Source organism: Lissotriton vulgaris, chromosome 6, assembly GCF_964263255.1.
Source record: "Lissotriton vulgaris chromosome 6, aLisVul1.2, whole genome shotgun sequence".
Classification (NCBI taxonomy): Eukaryota; Metazoa; Chordata; class Amphibia; order Caudata; family Salamandridae; genus Lissotriton; species Lissotriton vulgaris.
The window spans coordinates 950,845,067-950,872,991 of record NC_141694.1 but is presented as its reverse complement, the minus strand read 5'-3'; the positions used below and the strand labels follow the sequence as shown (position 1 = coordinate 950,872,991).

At 47.0% G+C, this 27,925-nt stretch overlaps 1 protein-coding gene across 5 annotated transcripts in view; it reads right to left on the bottom strand.

The window, feature by feature from the left end:
* NCOA7 (nuclear receptor coactivator 7) overlaps positions 1-27,925 on the bottom strand; it is a 1,085,323-nt gene that overhangs the window by 271,202 nt on the left and 786,196 nt on the right. For all 5 annotated transcript variants that reach the window (XM_086926986.1, XM_086926985.1, XM_086926987.1 and 2 more), the window contains one exon: positions 16,482-16,650. In XM_086926986.1, the coding sequence (XP_086783112.1) occupies positions 16,482-16,650 (169 nt within the window). The remainder of the gene's footprint in view (positions 1-16,481; positions 16,651-27,925) is intronic.

Here is a 27,925-nt window from a genome sequence, read left to right as displayed (position 1 = left end):
ATATTGCAAATCAGATCTCCAACTCACAAACTACCTGCTCATGCTCATGCGCGGCTATCGTGGACCAATGGGCAAATCTACCTGCCGTTCTGACCTCCTTAGTCGACTCAGTTCGCTCTTCAAAATTCCCTATTGGACCTTCTTTGCCATCGGCGTCAACTAACCCACACAAGGTATCAACCAACAACCTAGTCAACCGATCCACAGACTTTACAGCTAGCCCAACAAAAAATCCGCAGCCGACCCTACTTGCAGCTCCCAGCCCTATACTCTTAATGCAGACTACATCCACTGCATCATATCCATCGAATACCTGCCAAACAACAGAAGATCTTGATGCAGCTACAGCGCTCAACCAAAAGGCAGCCCCACTTTCCAGGAAAGCAAAGAAAAAGCTCAAGAAAGCACAAAAGAGGGAAAAATCTAAAAATCGAGCAGCATCCTTTGCCACCCGCATACACACAATTAACCCAGACACCAGTTCAGCTAAACTGTTCCCAATCTTCATGAAAAAAACATCAAGCAAGAAAGTCGAAGAAATGGCACCAATTAACCTACCACTAAAATCAATAAAGATCAAGAGCCTCGATGAAGAGCCAACCAGAGTCGCGCCTCCTTCCACCGCCTCCTTGACTAGCTTCCATAACAAATCAAAAGGCGAGGCCTGTTCTACGCTTACTGGCCCTGAACCTGCAACAGCCTTAGGCGCAGGGAAAAGCCCTGCTCCCGGACTACCTATCCTAAGGTCTCATCTCGAGGTTATTGAGCAACCATCCTCTATCACTACGCACAATACAAACATGGAGATCCAACAAACGGCAATATCCCCACTCGGACCCACGGCTTTCAGTACTCTTTTAATACACAGACCAACACCAGAGCCTGACAGCCAAGCTACATCCGGCACCCTAAGGATCAGTAGACACCTAAAACCAAGAGAGGTAACCGCCGTACTCACTCCAAGATACCACGCTAAAGGCAACTATGACATATTGAACAGGGGAAATATTCTGCGTCTGTTCAACCACATTCCATCCTTGAACCATATACGATCCGCTGACATTGCCTGGGTGAAATTTTCAAGTCTGCCAGGCGATTCCCACGACGAGTCAACTGTGGTAGGGCTAAACCAACAGACACACCTGACAGCAATGCTACGTGAAGCAAATCAACTCGCAGACTGGGGCATAGAGATCAGGCCCCAACCTCAACCTAGATACCCACATGTCCTAGCTGAAAATTCTAAAAACACTTATTCCATTCTAAAGTGTGGAGAAGATCCGGGCCCCGGACACTATCAGGCCAACATTCCTCATCAGCAAGAACAACTGAGGATCACTTGCTCCAGCAACCAGAGAAGGGTCCTTTCCAGCTCTCAGGCCCTCAACTACCAACTAGGACACCAGGTCGAAAATGGTCGACAGTCAGCTCAACGGTATCTTTGACTTCCTCAAAGACAAAACAGACTACACCTGGAACAATCAACTCTACGGCCTCACAATCATATCCTGGAACGTGGCCGGGCTCCAGAAATTGATCAAGAACATCCCGGCTGTAGAGTACCTTCAAAGTGGTGACCTAATCTGCCTTCAGGAAACATGGGCAACTACCACCTCCCCTCTTCCTGGATACTACGAACTCCATGTCCCAGCCACGAGACGGAACATTTTTGGGCGGCCAATGGGCGGGCTCTCGGTCTACATCAAACACTCTCACAGACTGGAAGCAACTATGATAGGATCTGACCCAACCGGAACACAAGTAGTACGCATCAATGGATTAAAAAATCACAACAACTCGCTCCGTTTGCTTCTCTTCAACTGCTACGTCAATCCTGCCCTACATCCGAGAAACCAATCTCTGGACGCCCTGGCTGCCACAATTGGAGACTTTCTCATCAAATACCCCAACCACTACCCTCTCATAGCCGGGGACTTTAACAGATCGCTCGATAAACCATCAAACGAAAACACTCCCGCCAAAGAGGTCGCGCATCTACAAGCCCTGTTTAAAGCTAGTTCTATATCATCTGCTTCCAGCCTAAGAAAAGCAAATGACCACACATGGGCACCCCTTCCAACTTATAGAAACATTTCCACTATTGATTATCTGTTCGTTGGAAACACGCTTGCCCACCACCTAACGGACTTCAACATCGATCATCGAACCGAGAGCGACCACAGGCCTTTAAGAGCTTCCTTTGGTCTTTCCTCCACCGCGTCCTGCAGATTTACACCAACAGGCGAATCCACAGGCGAGGAAAATGAGCAACTTTCACGCAGGATTAAATGGTCCATTAACCTAGATCCAAAATTGGCCGATTGGGTAACGAAAAACGCCCAATTAAAAAGCGTTATCGGCCCATTAGCCATTTTGCATCATTGGCCCAATCTTTTGAGCGACTTGCATCAGGCTCTGGGGGGCTCATCCGCCGTTCTAAAAAAACGGAATGCAACGACTCTTAATCAACCCTCTTATGAGGACATGCTTGAAAATAAACGAAAGAGGGAAAACGGCCCAAATTGCAGGAAAAAAGCAGATAAAGCTGCCCAGCTATCCACGAAAGGGCCATATAGGGCAGCTCGCAAGAAACGCGCATGGGCCCAACGGAACAAACGCATAGAGGAAGCCTGGTTAAAAATTTTCTTCCTCTTAAAGGATAGAAATCCAGCCAATTTTTGGAGGTATATCAATCAGCTTAGCAACAACAGCCACACCAGAGAAAACGGAGTCCCTGAAAACGTATGAGTGGAGCAAATTAATCAACTTTATAATGGCGGGGCACGGGTGCGCTTAACCACCCCTACGCCCCCAGCCCCACTCAACGGAAATACCTCCGGCCTGGTCGTACCTGAGAACGCAGTAAGTAAGATCATTAGTCGCATGAAGAACGACGGAGCACCAGGCCCAAACGGAATACCTGCAGCAGTCTTTAAAAAATTCCGGCAGTTTTGGGCAGAACTCCTCTCACCCCTTTTCGCACACGCTTTTCTCACAGCTAAAATTCCACCTTCTTGGCAGGGCTCAATTATACATCCAATTCACAAAAAGGGCAACTTCTCAAATCCGGCCAACTATAGACTGATAGCCTTGCTAGACATCGAAGCCAAAGCATACGCCCGGGTCTTACTGGCGGAATTAGAAAACTGGGCCAGCGAAAATAACATCCTTCCTCACTCCCAGTCAGGCTTTAGAGCAGGTTGCTCCACGACGGACAACATAATGGCACTGTCCTACTTGTCGCGGAAAGCTACCCTGGCTCGCCAACTACCTCTATTCTGCTGCTTCGTGGACTACAGCGCAGCCTTCGATCGGGTCAACCGAGGGACGTTGTGGAACAAACTAAACTCCTGGGGAATACCATCTCCTCTTCCGTCAGCCTTGATATCCCTGCACCATAACACCTGGGTTAGAGTTAAAACCAGCGCACAAACATTATCTAAAAAAATTGCAACTGAAAATGGCCTAAAACAAGGCTGTGTACTTGCTCCGCTATTATTCAACCTTTACACCGCGGATCTACCAAAGGAACTGGCTGACACAGCCCTGGCTGCCCCTAAACTGGGCGGGCTGCGCCTACAGACAATGCAATACGCCGACGACATCATCATCATGGACCATACGAAAACAGGATTGCAAAGATCGCTCACCGCTCTCAATAAATATAACACAAAGAACCATCTTGTGATGAATGAATCAAAAACCAAAATTTTGATCTTTGGGAGCTACAAAAAGAAAAATCTCACTTGGAGAGCAGGGGGATCACAAATAATGACTTGCACCAGCTACAACTACCTAGGAGTTTGGTTCAACGCCAGGGCAAATCAAGCAGTGCACCTCGGACACTTAAGGTCCAAGGGCATGAGGATCATTCATAGCCTTCGGCGCCTGAATCGTCACCTGCACAGTCCCTCAGCCGAACCAATCCTAAGGGTGCTGCGGGCCAAACTATTACCTGCAGTGACCTATGGCCACTTGGCCTTTCCCAGGAAAATGGACGTATTTCTGGGAAACCTACAAATAAAAGATTATAAGAAAATCTTCTCCGTCCCGCAGCACGTGAGGAGGTCGAGGATGAGACTCGAGCTGGGCCTGACAAGTGCAAACCTCCATTGCCTGGGCGACCTAATCAAATACTATATACACACCTTACGAGCACCAGGACAATCCTTGAAAGAACAACTACAAGCTGTGTTTAAAGACGAACATTCCCCTTGGCACAAACAGCTGCATCTTGCTATCTCTACACTAAAGATTGAACCAACCTCTCTCATTAACCCAACCATTCCTCTGCTAACATGGAAAAAAACAATAACAAAACAAATCATCTCAGTCTCATTTCAGACCGACGTTGCCGGGCTATCTAAAAACGAACTTTTTACTGCTTTGAACGAATCATATATCAAGGGAAAACCTCAAACATACTTCAACTACTCCCTCAACCCCCAGACTCGTAACAAAATACTACACATGAGGCTTCTAGCCCTACCGATCTTTGACTTTAACCCCCAGTGGGCCCGGTGGAATGAGCAGCCCACTTGCAGGTTTTGTAACTATAAACATGAGTCCTGGCTCCACCTGCTTTGCTGTTGCCCATTCTTTGCCCCCGATCGACGTCGCCTACTGATCCCCGTCTTCCGGGAACAATCACTGAGACACTGCAGCGAAGCATCGACTTTGTGTTTTAGCAACAATTCAGCCCAGGCATTAGCAAGAGTTGGGAAGTTTGTCAATACGATTTTAACTGCACTGCATAAACACCCAGCACTAAGAACCTGATCATGTTTTTATATATTTTAAAATTTTAATTTAACATGCATTGTTCTGTTTGTACATTACGGTTTTTATTAACTGTATAATAAAGATTCCTAAGATTCCTAATATGTCTTACCCTCCATATCGAGGGTTGGCTGGAATAATGTTTTTTCACTGCTGATGGTTTAAATTTGCAAACGTTTTTTGTACATGATGGGGTTCAGTGTGGGGAGTGGGTTTATCTCAAACAATTTGGTGGTTGGAGTGGCAGGGGGTGGGTAGGCGTGTTTCACTTGCTATTTGGTTCTCTCATGATGTTTGTCTCCACCACATCACTTAGTTACTGCGTACTGTGTTACCAGTCTTCACAGACCAGTCACATGTTACACCACATCGAACCCTATAGCTTATGTTTTGGTAACAGGAGATAATATGGCTTGTACGACCTATCTCCCCTGGAATATACGCGGTCTTCATGATCACAGAAAATTACAATTAGTACATGCTTACCTCAACCATCATACAATTTACATTTGTTTTCTACAAGAGACCCACCTGACCCATACTTCTGCCTTCGAGCTCTGTACACGCTGGTGGGGAGAATCTTACTCCTCAGTCTATTCCAATTATGCAAGAGGGATAACCATATTGTTTAAAAGGGGCCTCCCCTGGAACACGTCTCATTCCATTAGCGGCACAGACAGCCGTTCCATCCTACTCGCAGGCACACTAAAACCAACCCAGAACCTTAGTACCTATATACGGCCCCAAAACTGACGAACCCGAATTTTTCTTAAAAGGTATGGAGACTATTCTCAGACTTCAGCCCTCAAACCATTATAAGGGTGGGGCAACTTTAATGTCACACTTAAAGCTCAATTAGACCAATATGGTATTTCCAAGCGCCCTCATCTCTACACTGCCAGAACTCTCAACACACTGACCCACGTCACCCAGCTACATGATGCCTGGCGACATATTGTGATGAGAGGGAGAGCACTTGTTTCTTGACGCACCACAATGCATGGTCCAGAATCTACTATTGGTTGGTGACTGGAGATTCCTTGTTTTGGTCCAACTCAGTGTCCCATATGCCCCACTCTTTCAGATCTCGCTCCTGTCAAGCTGGATTTACAAACTCCCCACACACTTTCCTGTGTATTTACTTGATGTCTACCACCAGGGACACAGCCATCAAAGAAGAAGTCAGGGCAGCAATTGCAGACTACTTCAAGCAAAATGTGGGCTCAGTACGATCACCTTCAATACTGGGGGAGGCATATAAAGTTGTCATACGGGGGAGTCTGCATTGCCAAGCAGTCAGGGACCCTCAAAGCTATCCGTGGGTCTCTGTCCAGACAAGAGGCTGCGATTAGTGGCTTGGAATCAGAGTTTGCCTGCTACCAAAATGGCTCCACATTACCAAAGATCAGAGATATACTATCAGAATACCAGGTAGATGTGACCTTCAAATCTCATTACCTAGGTAAAGCTCAGGCCCACTGTTACGGTGAGGGAGACCGCCAGGGAAAAACACTTGCAGGATTACCTCACAAACCCAATGCCTACACTTATGTAACTAAACTTCGGAAGGCGGAATCTCAACTTATTTCCTCCCCATCTGGACTGATAGGTGTCATGTCCTCCTATTTTCAACTTTACAGAACCACCCCAATACTCAGTCCTGAAATCTTACACCTTATTTAGGCATCATACAATTGCTATGGTTAGACCATGATTACCGTGAACATTTAAACTCGCCTATTACACTGGTGGAAATAACTCAAGTAATAAATAGTCTACCTGGGGATAAGGCACCAGGCCATGATGCCAGACTGCCACCTTATAGAAACAATTTGCCCCCGCTACTGGTTCCCCACCTGCTGTCGATGTATCAGGAGTCCTTCGAAACTGGATTGCTCCCCTCAGTCATTAGGAGAAGCGGTCATAGTGGCATTGCTCAAGCCAGACAAACCACCTGAATGCTGTGATTTCTATTGCCCTCTATCGTAAATAAATGTACACAATAAGATCTACGCCATAGTACTAGCCAAATCGCCTTTTAACTTTTACCCTAGCTTGTGAGGCCAGACCAATCAGGCTTTATCCCTGGGTGCACTACTTCGCATAATCTTTGTACCATATTCGCAGTTATGCATCATTTACACCCCCAGATCTTCACAACAGCTGCTCTTCTGGATGCCACCAAGACATTTGATTTGTTAGAGGGTTACATTTTTAATTATACTTCATATGCCGTGCTTTGCATGACACATTTGCCTCCCCCACCCCTCCGACCCTTTCAGCATTGCAACATACACACCAGCCAATCTCCATGCAAATTGATCACCAACCTCTAGAATCACATGCAAAACTCCTCCCAAAGGCTCGGTTAGCATGGAACGTGGATCTAGACTCCCCCTTGTCAGACGAACTGTGGGCCTATTGCTACAGTCAAATAGAATGGCTATCTCCTAATTACCGGCTGCGTCCTATCCATTTCAAATATATACACTGTTTATACCTTTCACTGTTACAACTTTTTAGAATTGGGTTATCTCCCGATTCACACTGTGCCAGATGTTACACATCAAAGGTCATGCTCCTACATTTAGCTTGGATCTGCTCAAAGTTGGCTGACTTTTGGAGAGCGGTGTATGTTACATTGCATCCCTCCCCCACACTCCCTTGGTTGGCTTACTAAGCTGTATGAAAAAAGTACTTTGAATGCAGGCAGGCTTAGGGCCATGTTACTTCTATTAGCGAAACGTAGGGTAGCAATGAATTAGGACAGAAGACCAGCCCCGACAATTACAGCCTGGCTATCAGACGTGTCATACTGTCAGGAACAGCTCTACGCATGTTGTAAACGCATGCCACTCAGATGCAGACATTTGGGAACCTTTCTCTGCCTTCCATCGACCGAAGGAGTCAGATTCGCCACAGATAGATGGAACCACGCCATCGCTATGAGGCCAATTGCTGCGTTGTTTATACTCACAAATAAATGTCCAGCACTTTTATCCTTTAGGTTTCACCTTACCCCACAACTACGCAATATAGGCATTAATGTATTGATAAAAGATCTGTAAACGACCTCACTCTCACTAGGTTACCAATGTTGTAACCATGGGAACGGTCTCTACAATACAGTTGGATGCTCATGTGATTATTTTTTCCTATAAGCCTGACTGTTGGTGGTGCATTGCTACTATTTCTAAATGCCAAAACAAAAGTCCACTGGCACGAGTGGAGCATTAGATTGCATCTCAGAAACCATCATCGGACTCTCACCTGCTGCAGTAGTGGCTGTGGCATTTTCTTAATGCACGTTAGTCCCAGAAGGTTGAGCTGTGTTTTACCATTATCAGATTTCTTCACGGAGCCTCAGTGTCGAAAGAGTGGTGCACAGAGTCACTCAGTAAAGTCTGTTTAAGATCTTGATGGATATATGTGCCTTAAGAACACTGCCAAGAAGGCGGCTGCCTATTCCCTGATTGAGTTAAGCATGCGCAAATACAACAAGAATTTCCTCTCCTCTCGAGGGCTTGCAGTCTCCCAATTATAGGTTCAGTGTCAAGCCTCCAAATCACTTTACTGTCAAGCACAGAGTCATGAGCCCACCCATTATCCTCACTCGGACAGCTCTCTGGCTTGTGCAGTCACCCTACAACTGCTGCATCACCGGGAAAGTCTTGCCCTCAGGCCCAACTGCTGCTGCTCCCACATCTGTCAGGAGTCCAGCTGAATTGGATAACTTGCCCCCTGCTGCTGTGCTCTCGCAGTCAGTTCGATACATTGTTATGGGCACCTCTGCTTACTTTAGGAGCAACTTTGTAGATGGAGGTTCAGTGTTCAGTTACAACTAATTGAATTTGGCTATTTTTTAGGTGTTCAACTGGAGCTCATTGATGGGAGAACTGCATTGCTCCAAAGTCACCCCACATCTGGTATATATTTTCTAATTTTTAGTGCTTTGCGAAAGGTTCTACCCAGAGTTGTACAAGGCATGCACCTACCCTAAAGGATCCAGCCAGACATAAGCCCTTTCTGAATGCCCCAAATCAGTCTGGGCCAAACATGGCACAAAGTTGATTTTCTGGCTTACGTTTCCAAATCATAAAGGGGTGCCAACTGAGTGGAGGACAAAACTCAGACCATATCTGAATACAGCCTAACAAGAGCAGATGATGTACACTATGGCTGTTTTTGGCCGTCCTGTAAAAGTATGTTTTGGTTTTGCTCTCAACATTCTGCAAACATGGACGGATGGTGCGAAGGAGCCAGACCTAGAGCACAAATGCTCCACTCTTTTGGCCTCCATGTGCTGTTACCTTTCAGTGAGCTCCTGGACCATCTGCATGGCACTCCAATCTGATCTGCTGACACGACTGGGGAGAGGAACTGCTTGAGGGCGAGAAGATGGATATCAAGTTATGAATAGTGGCAGTAGGAACCACACGAATAGTGCAGAAAATAAGATATTACTGCAAGTTTGTTGATGCACCGAATGTCCTGAACTCGCCTGTGAGAGAGGTAGTGGACAATGTCCTTCGGTGTGAATGCGCTGTCGTAGAAACTTGGGAGCAAGAGCCCTCACTGGATGCAAAGGTGGTGCTGGCTGAATCTGGGACTGCCATAAGAGGCGTGGGACCTGGAGGAAGTACGAAGGTGCTCCCAAAGGAGTGCCATGAATTCAAGGCCCGAAGATGGGCCTGTGACACAGTATAGCTGGTGGAAGAATAATGCTTAAGTAACACACTATAAGACACAGAAAGTACTTCTACTCTCGAGTGAGGAGAAAGAATGTGGGTGAAATTGAAGCAACAGATTGTGAAGGGGACGATTGAGACATTGGAAAATTGTCTTAAAGAACAATGTAGGCTAGAGAGTGGACTAGCTGGAGGACAAGATGAACTATGCATTGGAAGCTTAAAGAGAAACGACAGTTTTGGTAGGAGAGTGTTGGGGACATTGCTGTCGCCTCACACTGGAGTAAAAAATGAGCGATGCGTTCATGGTCACCTCCTGGAGTCTGGTACCTGGCACACCTGAAGGTGGAACAAGGTGGCAAGGTCTTGGTCTTCTCACAGCTGGAAGAAGCTGGTTCAATTTTGGAAAAAAATCTAAGTGGTGACCTAGGTGGGATGAGTAGGCCTCGTCTGGAGCCCACTGGCTTTGACAGTGCTGCTAGAATACTGCATGTTTTTCAGTATATTGGCACATAAATGTTAATGATAATGTTGCGGGTGTAGATTCTTCTCTTGCCTTCATTACTCTTATTTGTGGCTTTACCCTTCCTCTTGGGTAACCCTTTCCCTAGTTTTTCATTGTCTTGTTGAACTCGTTTTCTTTAGAGAGCATAACCTATAAATGTTTTATCTGGTGCAAAATATTAATGTCAATATTGTGGACTATTAACTTAAATATAGTGTCTGAATTATTGTTTTTAAAAACATCGCATGAGAATTATCAGAAAATGTATATAAAATGGGGCAAACTGTATAAAACAATATTTACGAACATTATTTATTACAACACTGAGTATTTTGTACATGATATTCTGACATACAATCTCAAGACCAAATCAATTCCAAATATAAACACTTCAACATAAATATTGTCTCCATCAGAGTAGTTTGGCAATTATCTGTTAAAGCAAGTTTTGTAAAAACAATCTTTGACTCCTTAGGAGGGGGGGGGGGGGGAGAAATCGAGCGACGGGTAGCATCCCTCAAAGTACAGAGGGCTCCATACTGCATACATAAAAACAATTAGAATGTCCATTAAAAAAAAGACAAAGACTCCTTACATATCCACAATACAATCATGTTCTTAATGCAAAATAAATGGTGAAACATTGTTCTAAAATGAATAATTTGCCACAAATGTGCAAACAATGGTTCACGCGAAACTCATCCTGGACAAATGTTTTGGACACCCACACAACAAACGTTACTGCAACCACTGTAGTGCAGTATTACAACAATTCGAATAGTAAATTTCCAATGCAGCAAATGCAAATGTATTCACGCCACAAATCGCATAATTCGCATTGTGTAGTCCATGTTAAAACAAGAAATATGCAATGTGGCCCCCACGTGAGCAACAACCATAAAAAAGTTAAACAAGTGGACAAAAACTGCAGGCCCTTTGGTAAACAAACAGCCACGCAGAGATGTCCTATTAGGCCAGACACTTAGGCCCCCATTAAGAAGGCGGGCGGGCAAGTCCGCCCGCCTTCCTAATGGGGGCCTAAGTGTCTGCTGCAAAACGGGACTGCCCGCCATAGGAGCGGCGGTCCCGCCTTGAGCATTTGGATGCGCCCGCCACACAGGCGGACGCATCCTGTATTTTTACCATTGCGGCAGGCGGTGCAGAAAGCGCCACCCGCCACAATGGTAAAAATGCATGTTGTGCATTTGAAAGCACACCATGACAGGCACCGTGCGGTGCCTGCCATGTTGCACTTTGAAATGCGGGGAGGGGGTACCATAGGTACCCCCCATGTGCACCCCCCACCCCCGGAATCCCAGGGGTCCCACAACAGGCCCCCGCAGGGAGTCTCCACATGCCTTTCTGTGGCGGCATTGCCGCCACGGAAAAGCATGTCAGGAAGGGCATCCTAATATGGCTGGCGGTGTCTCAGACACCGCCACCATATTAAACATTTTCCGCCCCGGCCGCAAGGCGACCGGGGCGGAAAAGCGGCGGACGGTCTTTCCGTCCGCCGCGGTCCTCCCGCCATTCTAATATGGCAGGGGGGGGGGGGGAATTCTGGAGATGATGTCGGGCGGATTGCCCCCGCCAGACCGGCGGTGGCTACCGCCAGCCTGGCGGGGGCAATCCGCCCGACGACATAATGGGCCTCATAGTTGCCTAGCCACACACTATTAAGGTATTTCTGAGGGATTGTTTGCATCAGCGTCAACAAGGTTTTGATCCATCAAGAGAAATGAGTGTCTCATCAGGACTAAGGAATAACCTGAGGGATTGGGGACCTCAAGTGAATTGAAAGGTAAGCAGTCTGAGTTACTGAGCAGAAGATGCTGAAAATCACTAAGTGAGTGCAGGTAGGCATAAAGATGTTCATGGGCGCCAGACTCATGAGACGGACAGATAGGCAAAATGTAGCCAAGATGCGTGGGGATAAGTTTAAGGCAGCCCACAAAAACTCTGTGGTTAGAGACAAGCTGGCAAGCGGTCTATGTAGACCAGGGGTACTCATAGTACGGCCCGCGGGCCAGTGGCGGCCCGGCAAGCCTTCCCTGGCGGCCCGCGGACCTTGTAAATATCGTACCCGAGTTTTTTTTTTTTTTTAAGTCTGTCTGCAACCAGAGCGCCACTCTGCAACTCTGCTGCTCTGTGGGGGACAGGCGATTCCCGCCGTAGTCCGAGTGGGGCTGCAGGGGCGCTGAGAGGTGATCAAGGCATAATTAACATGCTAATCGTCTATTAAGGATCTGTCAAGAGCTCTGGTGCGGCTGTGTGTGTGTGTGTGTGGGCCTGCGCCTGGAAGCTGTCACAGCCTGGGCACACACAGCAAGGGTGAGGAGACAGAGGGAGAGAGGGGGAGGGAGGGCGGGAGAGAAAAGGGAGGCAGACACGGAGGGAAAGAAGCGAATGGGAGGGAAAGGGAAGGAGAAGGATTTACTCTTGTAGGATTCATTGACTGAATAATGTGCGTTTTATGTAAAGCGCTCTGTGACCCTACATTAGAATGGGCATGCAATAATAACAATTCACTGCGAGAGGGTGGCTATAAAGAAATGAGGGGAAGCACTGAAAGGAAATAGTGAAGGCATCCTTAGAGAAGGCGGGAAGGGGGGGCAACAAAGGCTCTCGCAATGGGAGGCCACTAACGCTAAAGCCGACCCTACCCAATGCTATTTCAGCATTTTCAGTAATGCGGTGCCACTGTCCCACCTGGGACAGAGTAAGGCCCGTGACCAATGTTTGACCTCTGTGTCCCTGGGGGAATCTGCGGTGTGATGGATGGCTGTCTATGGGGACAGCTCGCCCTTTGCGTTTGGTGTAATTACAATTCATTCCTCTTTAATTCTCGGGGAGAGCTGTTCGCAGAGATGAAGCTCTGAACCTTACTCCTGAAAATATAAGAGCAGTTGTTGAAACATCTGTTGCAGCGAGAAGGTACTGTTGTTGCCCTTGGGTATTTTTGCATTATACTCAACCACCAGTTCGTTAACTAGTGCTTGCCTAATCTGATAGTTAAGGATGTTTTAGTATTTAAATTCAGCTTACAAGCAAAGTAACCTTTTTGACTAGCGATCAGCCACGTCTATAACCCACAAAATTGGGGTTTAGGTACGCAAATAAATTTTCTCTCATACAAATTGAAGTACCTCAGCCTGCCAGCTGTAACGCAACCCCACTCACCATTGGCTGAAGTTGTGCACCCTCTGTGCACTGGCTAATGTAGACCCACTGCAGTACCCTACAAAGAAGTGAGTGTATTCCTGCAAAAGGTCAGTGGTTCTACTTGGTGCTATCTTTGTGACAGGGCCCACTTTCCGATCCCATCAGGCAGCATTTTGCCGAGCACATTTAATGTTGAATAATAACTCGCCAGCCGTATTTCAGAACCTGCACTTTATTTATGATGAGCAGATTTCAGGGGGAAGATGGGAGGGGCAGGGGGTGGATTTTAATGCGCCCGCTCATTTTGTACAACATTAGTATAACATTAAAAGGGCGTTTATAATACAGGAGAGACTGGAATCCCTATATTAAAGCGTGTCTCTGATTTCCATACGGTAGGCGACTTGTGACATCTCTAGTCGCCTGTGAAAAAGAACTGACATAGCTGATCAACTGTAATGCCTTATTACAGCTGAGCTCTGACATCACGCCTGCTGCCAGAGCCAGTGGCAAAGGTGAAAGGGAGGACATGGAGCATTATTAAAGCTGCAATTTAAACATGCAAAAACGAAACCTCGCATTTTCTGAATGAACGATGATCTGTAGAACGGAGACATTTATGGCAACATATATATATTTTTTTGCATGCATGCATTAGGAAATGATGGAAAAATATATCATCTCTGTTTCTGTCCATGCATATTGCTTCTGCACTACAACATTTTTAAAAAATCTGACATGAATTAAACGGATTCCAATATCTTTTTGCAAAAAAGTCTAACTGCCCTTTGGTGTATTTAATTTTGTGGTACAGGTGTGACTTTTATTCATCAGGTCAGCAAACATACTATCGATTTCATATGAAAGTGCAACAACCCAAGGACTTTAAGCAGTGTGTGGGAAGGGTGATGGAGTCACCATATACTATAAGAAATAAAGTACCCTGTGATTTGCATTAAAAGGATATTGCAAGGCACCCCAGAGTACCAAGACCATATGAAGTGAAGGAGAGGGAGGAAGGGAAAGGTAGGCAGACGGAGGGAGGGAGTCAAAGGGAGGGAGAGCGAGAAGGAGGGAGGGAAAGGCAGGGATAGGGAGGGAGAGCAAGGGTGAGAGGGAAAGGGAGGGAAAGGCACGGAGACAGATGGAGGGGGAGAGGGAGGCAGAGGGAGAAGGAGGGAGGGAGTGGGAGGTAAAGGGAGGGAGAGGGAGGGAGGGAGGCAGAGAGAGGGAGACCTCAGAGAGAGGGAGAGGGAAGGAGAGCGAGGGAGACAGAGGGAATGAGGGAGAGAGAGAAGGAGAGAGAGGGAGAGAGAGAAGGAGAGAGAGGGAGACAGAGTGAGGGAGAGAGAAATAGAGTGAGCGAGAGAGAAATAGAGTGAGCGAGAGGGAAATAGAGTGAGCGAGAGGGAAATAGAGTGAGCGAGAGGGAAATAGAGTGAGCGAGAGGGAAATAGAGTGAGCGAGAGGGAAATAGAGTGAGCGAGAGGGAAATAGAGTGAGCGAGAGGGAAATAGAGTGAGCGAGAGGGAAATAGAGTGAGCGAGAGGGAAATAGAGTGAGCGAGAGGGAAACAGAGTGAGCGAGAGGGAAACAGAGTGAGCGAGAGGGAAACAGAGTGAGCGAGAGGGAAACAGAGTGAGCGAGAGGGAAACAGAGTGAGCGAGAGGGAAACAGAGTGAGCGAGAGGGAAACAGAGTGAGCGAGAGGGAAACAGAGTGAGCGAGAGGGAAACAGAGTGAGCGAGAGGGAAACAGAGTGAGGGAGTGAGACAGTCAAAGAGAGAGAGTGAGAGACAGAGTGAGAGAGACAGAGTGAGAGAGACAGAGTGAGAGAGACAGAGTGAGAGAGACAGAGTGAGAGAGACAGAGTGAGAGAGACAGAGTGAGAGAGACAGAGTGAGAGACAGAGGGAGGGAGGGAGAGGGAGGGAGAGAGAGAGAGAGAGAGAGAGAGAGAGAGAGAGGGAGGGAGACAGAGAGAGAAAGAGAGGGAGGGAGACAGAGAGAGAGAGATGTGTGTATGCTGGGTCTGGTGGCTCAGTGGACGAAGGCGTCCGCTGCAGGGACCTGTGATCAACCTCATGGTTGCAGTTTTTTTTGTTGCTCTAGCCCCGCCCCCTTCCCCACTGACCCCGCCCCCACCGGTGCAGCCCTCGGACACAAACCACACTGTAAATTTGGCCCCCGAGAGAAAGTTTGTGAGTACCCATGATGTAGACCATCACTCCCAAGTTCACATGAACATTTGGGCTGCTGTTGTTTATTTGAAATACGTCTCAAAATGAGGCAGGCAATGTGAGTTTAAAACTCATGCCCTGAAGAAGTGACAAAGTAGGCTATGTTGCGAAACATATTTTCAGTAATCATCTTTTTGATTGGGCGGCTCTTGTTGTATTATATCAAATGATCTTCAATTAATATAATCTTTGATGGTTAAAAAGTCTTGCCTATGTGGACATTGTTTGAGACCGCTAAACTGTAATTTGTATCAAATATTAGTGATTAAAGAAGGGACACTGCATTTATTAAGTGAAGTGCTGGTGCATGATGAGCCAATTCCCTTTGTTACTTTTCTCATGTGTACTTAATGCTGACTAGCCAACTGTCCATCACAAAAAAACGTGCATTTCCCTAACAAATCAGACATACTAGAACAATCTAACATGGGGCCTAAACTAAGCAGCACATGCATACCACGTCCCAGTAGATCTTGTTGTTTCTGCTTGCATGTTCAAAACGAGAAAGAATAATTCATGGAAATTCTCCTTGCAAGAACCATAATGTTAAGCTAAAGTTCCTTACATGGTCTATGGACAACAGGCATATTCTAAATAGGCATTCTTCCTCTCCCATGTTTTTTCCTTTGGGAAAGGTGTCTTTTCGACATAAACTTAATGGGCTATTCTTGACAGTTTCTTGTGGAAAATACTGTCCAAGAGAAGCAATCCTTGCATGTGTTGGATGTACAGCGAACTCTCACACATCATGAACACTGCACTAAAATACAAAGGTGAGGCCCACAAGCCATTCCAGGCAATATTTTCTATTACAAATGATTGTCATGTGGTTAAGGATTCCGAGGAAGGGTCCTATTTTAATTCCTGTCTTTTAAATATATTGAGCGGGTAGGATCTAGTTCTAATAATGATTAACACATTTTAAGCGATGTGGCTCTGGTAAATAAATATATATGCATTTATGGGAAAATCTGTAGCTTATTTGCCCTCACATTTATTTTTTAGGTTCAGGAACGGAGGTTCAAAATGCGAGAAGAAACTATGTTAACAGAAAGAAACAAATTCTGCAAAGACTAACATTCCAGGTGACACTCACTTTTACAACTCACCTTTCTCTTGGAACTGCAAACCAGTATTCCGGCTGTTTCCTTTTCCTAGCATACTGCTGCACCATAACTGTAGAGTGTGTGCTAAATGATTTTCTCATTGGTTTTCCCACTTTAATACACAGAAACATCGGTGGTGTCTTGCTTTTCTCCTCTTTTGACGGTAGCATATCTGAAGTAAAGAAATACATGTATTTGATCTCTTTGGAGTAGAGTAGGCATATATTTTAAGAAATAATAAACACAGATGAAATTATCACTATTGCTCTAGAAGAAAAGGGCTCATGCCGAGTTTACAGTAAATAGTTTTGCAAGTCTTGTTTTATGACACATGCGCTCGCTCGATGTGTGTATGCCCTAGAGCCAAATGTAAGCTTTTCTGGGTGTGCCAAACCACATGGTACTATTTGGTGAACTCCAATTTACCAATCCAGCACTAAATCTTGCTCTGCATACAATTTCGGCCTCAAACTGGAAGTGAATCAAGTTAAAATACTACTACATAGGAGTAACATACAGTTGTCCATTTCAGACCGTCTATTTGCAATGTTTGGAAATGTAACAATTTACAAAACAGCAAAAATCTGAGGCAGGAGATGTGCAAAAAATGTCCAGTGTGCCGAAAGCCCACTCACTCTTTGCACCCGGAATCGTAATTCCATCAGACACCCTGCATCAAGCACCACAACTGTGCTAGAATTCTGGGGGGAGAAGCCTAACTTCTTGTTAACATAGCTACATCACAAAGAATACAAAGAAAAAACAATAGTACACTTTTTGACCTATAGAAACAGCTCTCAATCCACAGTTCAACTATTTAGGCACCAGAACCGACAACAACTGGTTTGTTATAGACTATAATTGAAAGATTAAAGGAGGTAGCTCAGTGCCTGACTCCTCCCACACTATAAAACATCTATGACCTAAAAAGAAGAGCACTACAAAGAAATAAAAGAAATTACCACTTTGCAAACTGACGATTCTTGATAGACCTACAAGCTCAACAGGAGTGGATTCTTACTTCACTTAAAACACAAATTGACAAACTGACCATTTTACCGTTTCAGAAAACTCTCCAAAATAATTTTTGAAAATCATAATCATTACGTTAAACCTATCCAACTTTTCTCCCTTCAAACTTGTACATGGGTCCCAATCTATTTAGACAACTTGATTAAACCCATAACAGGTGACGATAGCCAACATTGCCGCTACAGTAACCCACACATATCAATCTCAAATTGTCCCACAACCAAGACACAATCAAATACAGTAAAAAAAGAAAAACTTCTCAGACATATCCATCAGGCTTGTCCGCACTCTGCAGCTCGAACGCAGACACTCACAAAATACTTGACAGTGCTCTGAAATAGTGCACATAGGTGGTTCACTTATTCTTGATTTATTCAAATGAAATCATTGGGTAACATTAGCCTCGAGACTGGTTCAGAATCTAAATTTCATCCCGCCTGCAGCTTCCCTAAGTGTGTGAGCTTTATGGCAAGGATTTTGTGTGATTTGCTTCCTGCCGTGATCACAGACAATTGGATAGAATCAAACTAAAATTAAAGTTTGACAAAATATTGTGTGGCATGTGACAGGATGCCAAGTAGTTAAAACTGTTTATGGAGCCGCTAGAAGTCCAGATTGAATCGTTGGCCATCATTATTTACCAAAGACAGGGGTCTCTAGAACACGAATATTGGTGACCAAATCAACATAAGCTAGATAGATAATATGATCTTTGTCCAGCCGGACAGAGTTTATTTGAACAATGTGATAACAAAATTAAAATTATTATCAAGGGGGCACAACCTGTGACCCACACAAACAAGACAAAACAGCAATTTCAGGGAAAAGGAGAAGCGGTCTGTTTTCTAGTAATCAGTAGACAGACTTGATTATATGTAAGTACTATTGCGCAATACAGTCAGAATATTTGAAGCCATATGGTACAATAGTGTTGACGTTTCGATCCCTTAACTCAGATATATGGGATCATCTTCAGGACAGTGATTATAAAGCATGCCTGTCTTGAATACTTGAAATTCAAGGAGACTATACTTTTAATTGAGGGTACAGTTTGGGTCAGGATCGAACGGGATCAGTCGGTCCTATCTAATGGGAGGGAGTGATAACCCTAATGTAAGTATCGGAGAGAAAATACTGAAGGATATCGAAATAGAAGCCAGCCGTCGCTGATGGCAGATTACGGCAGACTCGAGTCAAAACTCATGGCGGTTGCCGGTCGGCGCTATGCTGCGGCGATACCGCAGCATAGCGCCGACCGGCAACCGCCATGAGTATTGACTGGAGTCTCCCGTAATCTGCCATCAGTGACGGCTGGCTTCCATTTCGATATCCTTCAGCATTTTCTCTCCGATACTTACGTTTGGGTTATCACTCCCTCCCATTGGATAGGACCGACTGAACCCGTTTGATCCTGACCCAAACTGTCTCCCGGAATTTCAAGTGTTCAAGACAGGCATGCTTTATAATCACTGTCCTGAAGATGAACCCATATATCGGAGTTAAGGGATCGAAACGTCAACACTATTGTACCATATGGCTTCAAATATTCTGAATGTATTGCGCAATGGTAGTTACATACAATCAAGTCTGTCTACTGATTACTAGAAAACAGACTGATTCTCCTTTTGCCTGAAATTGCTGTTTTGTCTTGTTTGTGTGGTCACGGGTTGTGCCCCCTTGATAATAATTAACATTTTGTTATCATTTATATCGTTCAAATAAACTCTATCCGGTTGGACAAAGAGCATATTGTCTATCTAGCTTATGTTGATTTGGTCACCAATATTCGTGTTCTAGGGACCCCTGTCTTTAGTAACAATTAAGTGCCCAAGGTCCCTAGTGTATCGCCTTTGGGTTTCCCTTGTCTCTTTAAAAAATCATTATTTACCAAAGCACAAACTGAGCTAATCTAGTGCCAAGAAGAAAAGCGGCATAAACAAGTACCTGCTTAAAGTCTGATTTGAGAAAATTCCATCTTGGATCAACAGATAAACCAGCACTGGCCTTGTACATTTGAAATGTGCAGGGCACATATTAAAATGGCATTTCGACCATATGTATTTCCTTGTAGGTTTGTGCACCTGGCCCCATGATCTTTTCATTAGTTTAGTTTGATTTGAAGTGGGGACTTTTGGTTTGCTTTGTTATTAGGGTTCATTGTTTTTCCTCACTGTTTTAGTGTCTAAACTTACGACATCAAGAATTGCTGAGCTCCAGTTCAACCTTTGCATTTCTTTATTTTTCATTTTTCCTGGTGGCATCACTCTGTCCCTAGTCTCTGCAGACCGATGCATAGGACCCTGATGGGTTAGATATCCTTAGACGTGCACAGAGGGCGTGCTGCACCCACTTAAACTCTAGTCACACAGTTGGCTGGACATGTCGCCTGGCTCAATGTATGTATGCGTGACATCCATCACCCCTCTTTTGCAAGCATGCATTAGCACCCTTTGATTTTCAGGTATGACTCACAATTATTCTTTGACACTTGGTCAGCTTTGTATACCTTTGTGATGCGCTTAATGCTCCATCTGTGTCTAAACTTGCTTCGCAGGATCTAATGACTGGTAACCATCTTGACATTCCGCCCACATACGAAACATGCATTTGCAATGCAATCCATCTCGCATTTCTAAAAGTTAGAGCTCTTGGTGTTGAAAATTATATATTTTTTTACTTTTACTTTGTATGTAGTGGAATGTACTAGCAGTCAAAGGATTTGTGCAGTAGGGGTTGGGCCGACTTGTCCAGTGGACACAAAAGCAGAGAAATGTATTGTTTTGACCTGAAAGAATATAGTCCTGGTTGTTGAGTAATGGGAATTTCCCACCCCCTGATGCTTTTGTATGTATTGGATGAGGAACAATCCATGTTCTTTCTTAAAGAAATTCACCACGAACCAGCATGCAAAACTGAATGCCAAAAATTAACCTAAAGAAAAACTTGAAACAGCCATGAGAGTGAGGAAATTGAAAGAAACTAAGTATCATACAAAAAGAAGCGTTGGGCAAACCACTTGAAAGTTAATTACCAGCAGATAAAATGCTAACAGAGAAAAGGATAAGACAATGAACAGTGCCGTGATAGCATGAGGAGTATATGAAGGAGTGAAAATGTTGATTCAAATTGTACCAAAACCGTTTTTATGTGTGTGGGTGGGGGTTCAACAGTGTCGTGTTACGGATGTGCAGGCAGGTAAAAAAAAAAAAAAAGGTCCACTGGTTGCTGCAGAGGTGATCAAAGATAATATGGACGAAGATCTCCGAGTTGAACGGAGGACTATGCAAGGGTGACAGCAGATGAAGGTTTATAAGCATCAGCGCCAAGACGCTTTTGGGCATCCGCGCGCTATACAAATCTATAAATCAAATCACTAAACCAGATTGGTAAAACATATACAGAAGAGGTTACACCTAGAGGTGCTCATTTGGAACGGTGATTAGAGAATGGAGACTAGTAATAAGCCCTATTTTTTCAACAGTGCGTGTTTATGCAATGTCACTGGTCAGAAAAGATGTTAATATTTTCCACCCCAAGCAGTCCTGCTAAGTACCAGGCATCAGGCGTTAGACTAATGCATTTCAGTGTGGTGCTCCGCATCACTGCACGGAAATGCATTGTCACGCATATCTGATGTCTCAGGTGTCATTATAGTGCTGGAAGGAAATAAGTGTGTGGCAGCTATCAGCACGCCGCCCGTGGCTGCGTGCACTAGTCCCTCAGGATTGGGATACTCCTGCTTGACCTAAGAACGCTAACAACCACTGTGCTACAATGTATCTTAAACTTTGTGATGCAGCCCCACTCTTAGCCAGACAGCCGGACATCACAGGCGAGCCAGGTAGTGCCTAATAGCAACTACTGAGACAGCCTGGGCCCAGCCAAGTCAGGTTGTTTTATACAATTGGGCCGTGACACCACAGGGGATTTGTGAGGAAGGCCGGTGTGGCGGCTCAAGCAGCACTGCTCTTGGTGTTATTGTATGGCCCGTGCAGCGTCAAATTAATTATTGCCAAGCCCGGCCGAGGGATAATTACGTGCAGTGGACGTCGTCAGAGTGATGGCTAGCCGATCGTCACACTGATACTGACCATGCACTACGGTTGCGGTGGCCTCCTGGGAAGTCGCAGGACTCTTAGCGATAGGCAGCCTGGACAACGGGCAGCACTGCAAACTATCCGAAATTATGATTGACTTAAGGGTGGTTTGCGGCCTGAGCCTGGAAGCCTGTTTCAGAAAGTCGCCACAGTCACACACGTGGCCGATTTGTAGTTTTCTGGCTTCAGCAAATCCTCAGTTCAGTAAGTTTTCCATGTTCTTTCAATTGAAAAGTAATTGAGCCGGCGGCGAGCAGCCGCCCCTAATCCTGGTATTGCAATGCAGAAAGTGGCGCCGGGGGCTTTCTGCAGTCTGCACCTACCAATCATGCAGCCTCATGAGAAGGGGGTGCTAAAGGGGGTCATGGATGTACCTACTATAATGCCATCACAGAGGGGCATGGACAGAGTTGTAAGTTCCCTTCCATTTCTGGTGCTTTGCAGCAGTTGTAACATCTTGGAGTTTCACGTTGCTCAAATGGGTGTAATTTCTGAAATGTATGTTTCCCTCGGTTTCTTTGCTTGATTTTGCTCGTCAAAAAGTGTCACTCAGTCGTTGAAATGTCACTCATAATTACACTGATATTATGAAAATGTCACATGTAGCAATCTGAAACCTTGGCAGCTATGCCCAAAGAGTCTTACTTTATCACCTCAGAAAAACCTAGCCTCTAAGCTGGTGGAAGTTATTGTGAGAGAGGGGAAGGAGTAGTTTCTTTTCTGTAACTCCAGTTCTGTAGTAGGGGTATCTCTGTTAGAGTCATAATCTAGTGAATAGTCCCGCCCATGTGCGTGGACCCCGGAGCAATCAAAAATAATCTCTTACAGTGTCGAAAAAATGCAGAACTGCACAGACACTTAAGAGAGAATTTAAAGACATATAATGCAGCCTATAAAAGGCTACACTGTCCAGTACTTCAGCTAGAAATTCCACCAAAAATCCACAAAACAGCAAAGCCTGTCCAGATTTCCCTTGCCTTCAGCACAAACCCCTCTGGAAGATAGAGAGGAGGACATGGACAGACAAGCCCCATAGGCTGCCATTATGTGGCTCAGAATAGGATACTGTGCCTTTAAGAGAACTTTCCAGAACTTCACAGTATCCCAGAATGCCCTGCAGGTCTCTCTTACTTTCAGTTCTTTTTGAAGGCGTAACACGCCAGACCTGTAGCATTCCTTACATGATCATCTCTCCACCGGGGAGGAGGGCGGGCGCTTATGACTATAACAGAGATACCCCTACTACAGAACTGGAGTTACAGAAAAGAAACTACTCCTTCTGTAGTAGGGGATCTCTGTGTATAGTCATAATCTAGTGAATAGAATGGCAAGCCCATCCCCACACCAAAGCGGCGGTGGAGAAAAGAAACCAACACCACTATTGTGCGAACAAATTCCGCAGCGAAGCCTGTCCAACCTGAGCATCTGCCCTGGCATCAGCGTCCAGACAGTAATGCTTAGCAAAGGTATGAACCGACTTCCAAGTGGCGGCTTTGCAAATTTCTGCAATCGGCACATTACGGAGCAAGGCTGTCGTTGCAGCTTTGCCCCTGGTGGAATGAGCCTTAGGCTTACCTCCTAAGGTCTTATTAGCTTTCTGGTAACATAGCTGTATGCAGGACACAATCCACCTAGAGATGGACTGCTTAGAGGTCGCAAGACCCATCCTGACCAATCCGTAATTGATAAACAATTGGTCTGACCTACGAATATCTTTGGTCTTATCCAGATAAAATTTCAACACCCTCCTAACATCCAGGGAATGTAAAGACCTTTCCGCTGGAGATGAAGGATTCTGAAAAAACATGGCAAAGTTATAGAGTGGTTGACATGAAAGTCAGAAATAACCTTGGGAAGAAATTTAGGGTGAGTACGCATAACAACCTTAGCAGCATGAAATACAGTATAAGGTTCATTACAACACAACGCCTGAATTTCACTCACCCTGTGGGCCGAAGTAATGGCCACTAGGAACGCCGCCTTCCAGGACAGGTGCTGCAACGAAGCCTTATGAATGGGTTCAAAAGGCTCCTTCATCAAACTGGACAGCACCACATTCAATTCCCATGAAGGCGAAGGAAGCCTGACAGGAGAGAACACTTTCTTCAAGCCTTCCAAAAAGTCTTTGATCACAGGGATCTGAAAGAAGGAAGTCTGTGAAGGGCTTTTCCTGTACGCAGTCAATGCAGCGAGATGAACCCTAATGGAATGAACATTAAGGCCAGATCGCGCCAAATGTAAAAGGTAGGGAAGGATGACATCTTCCTTGCACGTCGTAGGGTCAAAGTTCCTGGACACACACCAGATACAAAACCTCTTCCACTTGTAAGCGTAGGATGTCCAAGTGGAAGGTCTCTTAGACTCCTTCAGTATGTCCATGCAATCTTCGGGCAGATTCAAATGGCCATACTGCACTACCTCAGGAGCCATGCCGCCAAACTCAAGGACGAGAGGTTGGGGTGCACCATCTGCCCCCCGAACTTCGTGAGAAGGTCCGGCCTGCATGGCAACCGTATGTGTGGAAGGAGGGACCGGTGTAGAAGGTCTGTTTCCAACACTGTCTGGGCCATTCCGGGGCAATCAGGATCATCCGTGCCCTGGACCGGGACAGTTTGATGAGCACCGCCGGAATCAGGGGGATGGGCGGAAAAGCGTAAACAAAGCTGTTCGACCAGTTGATCCAGAGTGCATTCCCCAGCGTCCCTTGCTGGTAGTACCTGGAGGCGAAGTCTCGGCATTTGCTGTTTTCGGCGGTGGCGAACAGATCTACGTCTGGAGTCCCCCACCTTGCGAGGACTTCTCCTAGTACGTCGTCGTTTATGACCCACTCGTGGTTTTCCTGAATCAGCCTGCTCAGTGCGTCCGCCTGAACATTCTGTACACCTGGCAGATGGGTAGCCGTTCTCGTCAATCCTCTGGCCAGAAGCCAGTGCCAAATCGTCTGCGCCTCCCGAGACAGGGTGCGCGATCTCGACCCCCCTGCTTGTTGAGGTAATACATCGTGGTCGTATTGTCCGTCTGTACAAGCAGAGAGTTGGTCCGGAAGGATGGATGAAAAGCCTTCAGTGCCAAGTGAACAGCTCTGAGTTCCAGGAACTTGATGTGATACGTGGATTCCGTCTGAGACCACGTGCCTTGGATCTGTAAGTCTCCCGAATGCGCTCCCCAGCCCTGGAGAGAAGCATCCGGCACGATAACCTGAGTAGGAATGTCCTTGTGGAAGGGAACCCCTCTGAGGAGATTCTCAGCTGAACACCACCACTTCAGAGACTGAAGAGCATGCAGAGACAGCCGTATCCTGTCAGCCCAAGATCCTCTCCTCTGGTCCCACTGGTCCTCCAAGCACTCCTGCAGAGGCCTCATGTGTAGTCGTGCATGAGGAGTGAGGAAGATACAAGAGGCCATCGACCCCAGTAGAGAAGACACCGTCCTCACTGTTGTAGATGGAGCGGTCATAAGAGCCTGAGTCTTCCGAAGGATCGATCTCCGTCGCTCCTCCGAAGGAGACACGCTTGCTGACAGCGTATTGATGGTGGCTCCCAGGTATTGAATGCATTGGACCGGGATCAGGACAGACTTGGACATGTTGATGTGCAACCCCAACTTGTTCAAGAGAACGCACGTCTTCTGGAAGTCTGCTTGAGCTTCTGAGAAGGAGGAGGCCTTGATCAACCAATCGTCCAGGTACGGGTAGACAAACACCTTGTCTTTCCTGAGGTGTGCCGCTACCACTGCCATGCACTTCGAGAATGTTCTGGGCGCAGATTTCAGCCCGAAAGGCAGTACTGTGTATTGGTAATGGTTGGTGCCGACTTGGAATCGCAGAAACTTCCTGTGCTTCTACGCGATGGGCACGTGGAAGTACGCATCCTGTAGGTCTATGGCACAAAGCCAATCCCCCTGTTGCAACTGAGGATAAATCTGATGCAACGACAGCATGCAAAAGTTTTCTCTGCGAATCCACTTGTTTGCCTGCCGCAAGCCCAGAATGGGCCTGAACTCGTTCTTGTCCTTCTTGCGAACCAGAAAGAACCGGGAGTACAGACCTCTTCCTCTTTGAGACAGAGGTACGTCTTCTATCGCCCTTTTCCTTACCAGGATATCGGCCTCCGCCTGCAGCTCGCGCAGTTGATACAGCGAGCTGACCGGAGGGATCGCTGGAGGAGGACTGATGAATCGAAGACTGTATCCATTGCAAACAATATTCAGCACCCACTTGTCCGGAGTAATTTTTCTCCACTCTGCCAGAAAAAATTGAACGCTTCCCCCCACCGGAGCGGGTAACGGATGACGGGGAAGTAACCGCTCAGGGTAGAGACCCGGCCGGGCCCTTGTTCGCGGTAGAGGACTGCTGTCCACCTCTACCCCTCTGGCGTTTCTGGAAGGGTCTTCGGAACTGCTGCTGTTGTTGCTGCTGCTGTTGTCCCGAAGACTGTCCTCTTCCTTTCCCTTGCGAACCGAACAGCCGTTGGAACTGGCGGTAGGGTTTCTTGTCTTTCGGCCTTTCCAAGCCCACAGCCGTCAGGGTTTCCGCCTCGGCCTACATCCGGGCCATTTCGTCATCTGAATGTTTACCGAAGAGCGTGTCCCCGGAAAACGGCAGATTGGCCACTCGCTGTTGCGCCTCAGGCTTGAGTGACGTAAGTCTGAGCCACGCATGGCGTCGTTGGTTGATACCGTGGCAGTAGCCATGAGCGGCCAACAAGGAGATATCCGCCGCGGCACTGATGGCCTGGTTCGAGACCAGCATCCCCTCCTTGACGATTTCCATGAAGTCCTCCTTCCTGTCACGCGGCACAAGTTCCGCGAACTGCTCCATGGAATCCCAAAGCGCACGGTCATATCGTCCCAGTAATGCCGAGTCGCTGGAAGCCTTCATCGTAGTGGAGGAAGTCCCGCATGCCTTCCTTCCCGCCGAATCAATCCAGCGGCTCTCCTTATCCGGAGGCACGGTGGAGGACGGGGAGGTAGAATGTTGTTTCCTGGCCGCCGTCACGATCACTGAGTCAGGTACTGGGTCCATCCTCAAGAAGGCATGGTCAGAGTCCGGTGCCCTGTATTTCTTCAAAAGTCTGAACGGGGCAGCTTTCACCACTGCAGGTGTAAGAAACAGCTCTTGCGCCAGTTCGACCAGTCCTGGCACCAAAGGTAACAGAGGGCGAGACAGGTGCTTCTTGTGCAAAGTTTCGAATATCACGGACGTCGTAGGTGTAGGAGCCGTCACCGTGATACCCAACTTCGCAGCCCCCCTCAGGAGAACCTCCTGGAATGTACCGATGTCGTCGATCGGAGACACCCTAGTCTCCGGGGAATCGGACAGAGTAGGTGAATAGGAGCGGGTCCTAGAAGTCACACTGGACCTGGATCTATGCCTCCTATGGCGTCGTCTAGAACGGGTGGAGGACCTGTATCTGCTCTTCGATCGTTCCCTCCGTCTGGAGCGCGACCTCGATCTTCTGGGCCTCGGACGGTCAGCCGGAGTCTCCGGGACGGTCGACTTGGGCTTACGCGGTTCCTTAGATTTATGAGTCTTCTTGGGAGGGGTCGGGAGCGTGGGCAACGAGACCGACCTCCCCGGAACCGGTGGGGGCTTTTCAGGCGCAGTGGCCCCTGGCCCTGTCGGAAGAGGAGGCAGCGGAGGCAACGGAGGAGGGGTAGGAGCCCCCGGACGCGGACCTCTAGGTAACGGAGGAGGAGGTGTAACAGACTTCTTCGGAGTATACACCTCCGAGTGCACCGATCCCGGTGACCCACCATCCTTCCCGGACTGAGGGGAGCCCCCCACAGCCCTAGGCCGCGCAGCACCATCCCTCGGTGCCGACGAACGGTGACCAGACCTCGAATGTCGGCCCCTCGACGTCGAACGTCCCTTCGGCGTCGACCGTCTCCTCTGTCACGGCGTCGAACGCCTGCCATGTCTCGACGTCGACCCGGACCATCTCGACGACGATCCTCTATGCCTCGACGGCGATCTCTTGCACCTCGACGGCGACCGCGACCTCCTTGACGTCGCCTTGGAATGACTCGACGTCGACTTCGTCCGCCTCGACGTCGACCTCGACCGCTCCGACGGCGATCTCTTCCCCCTCGGCGGCGACCTCTTCCGCCTCGACGGCGAATGCTTCCGCTTTGACGTCGGTCTCGACGACGAGGATCCCCTCGACGACGATGATGTCTTGCCTCTCGACGGCGATCGACGGTGTCGCCCAGACGGCGAGCGCCGACGCCGGACCCGTCGACGCCGAAAGCCGGACGTCGAAGACAACGATGAAGATAATGTCCTGGGGGTCGACGGCGGTCTATGCAGGTCCCTCGACG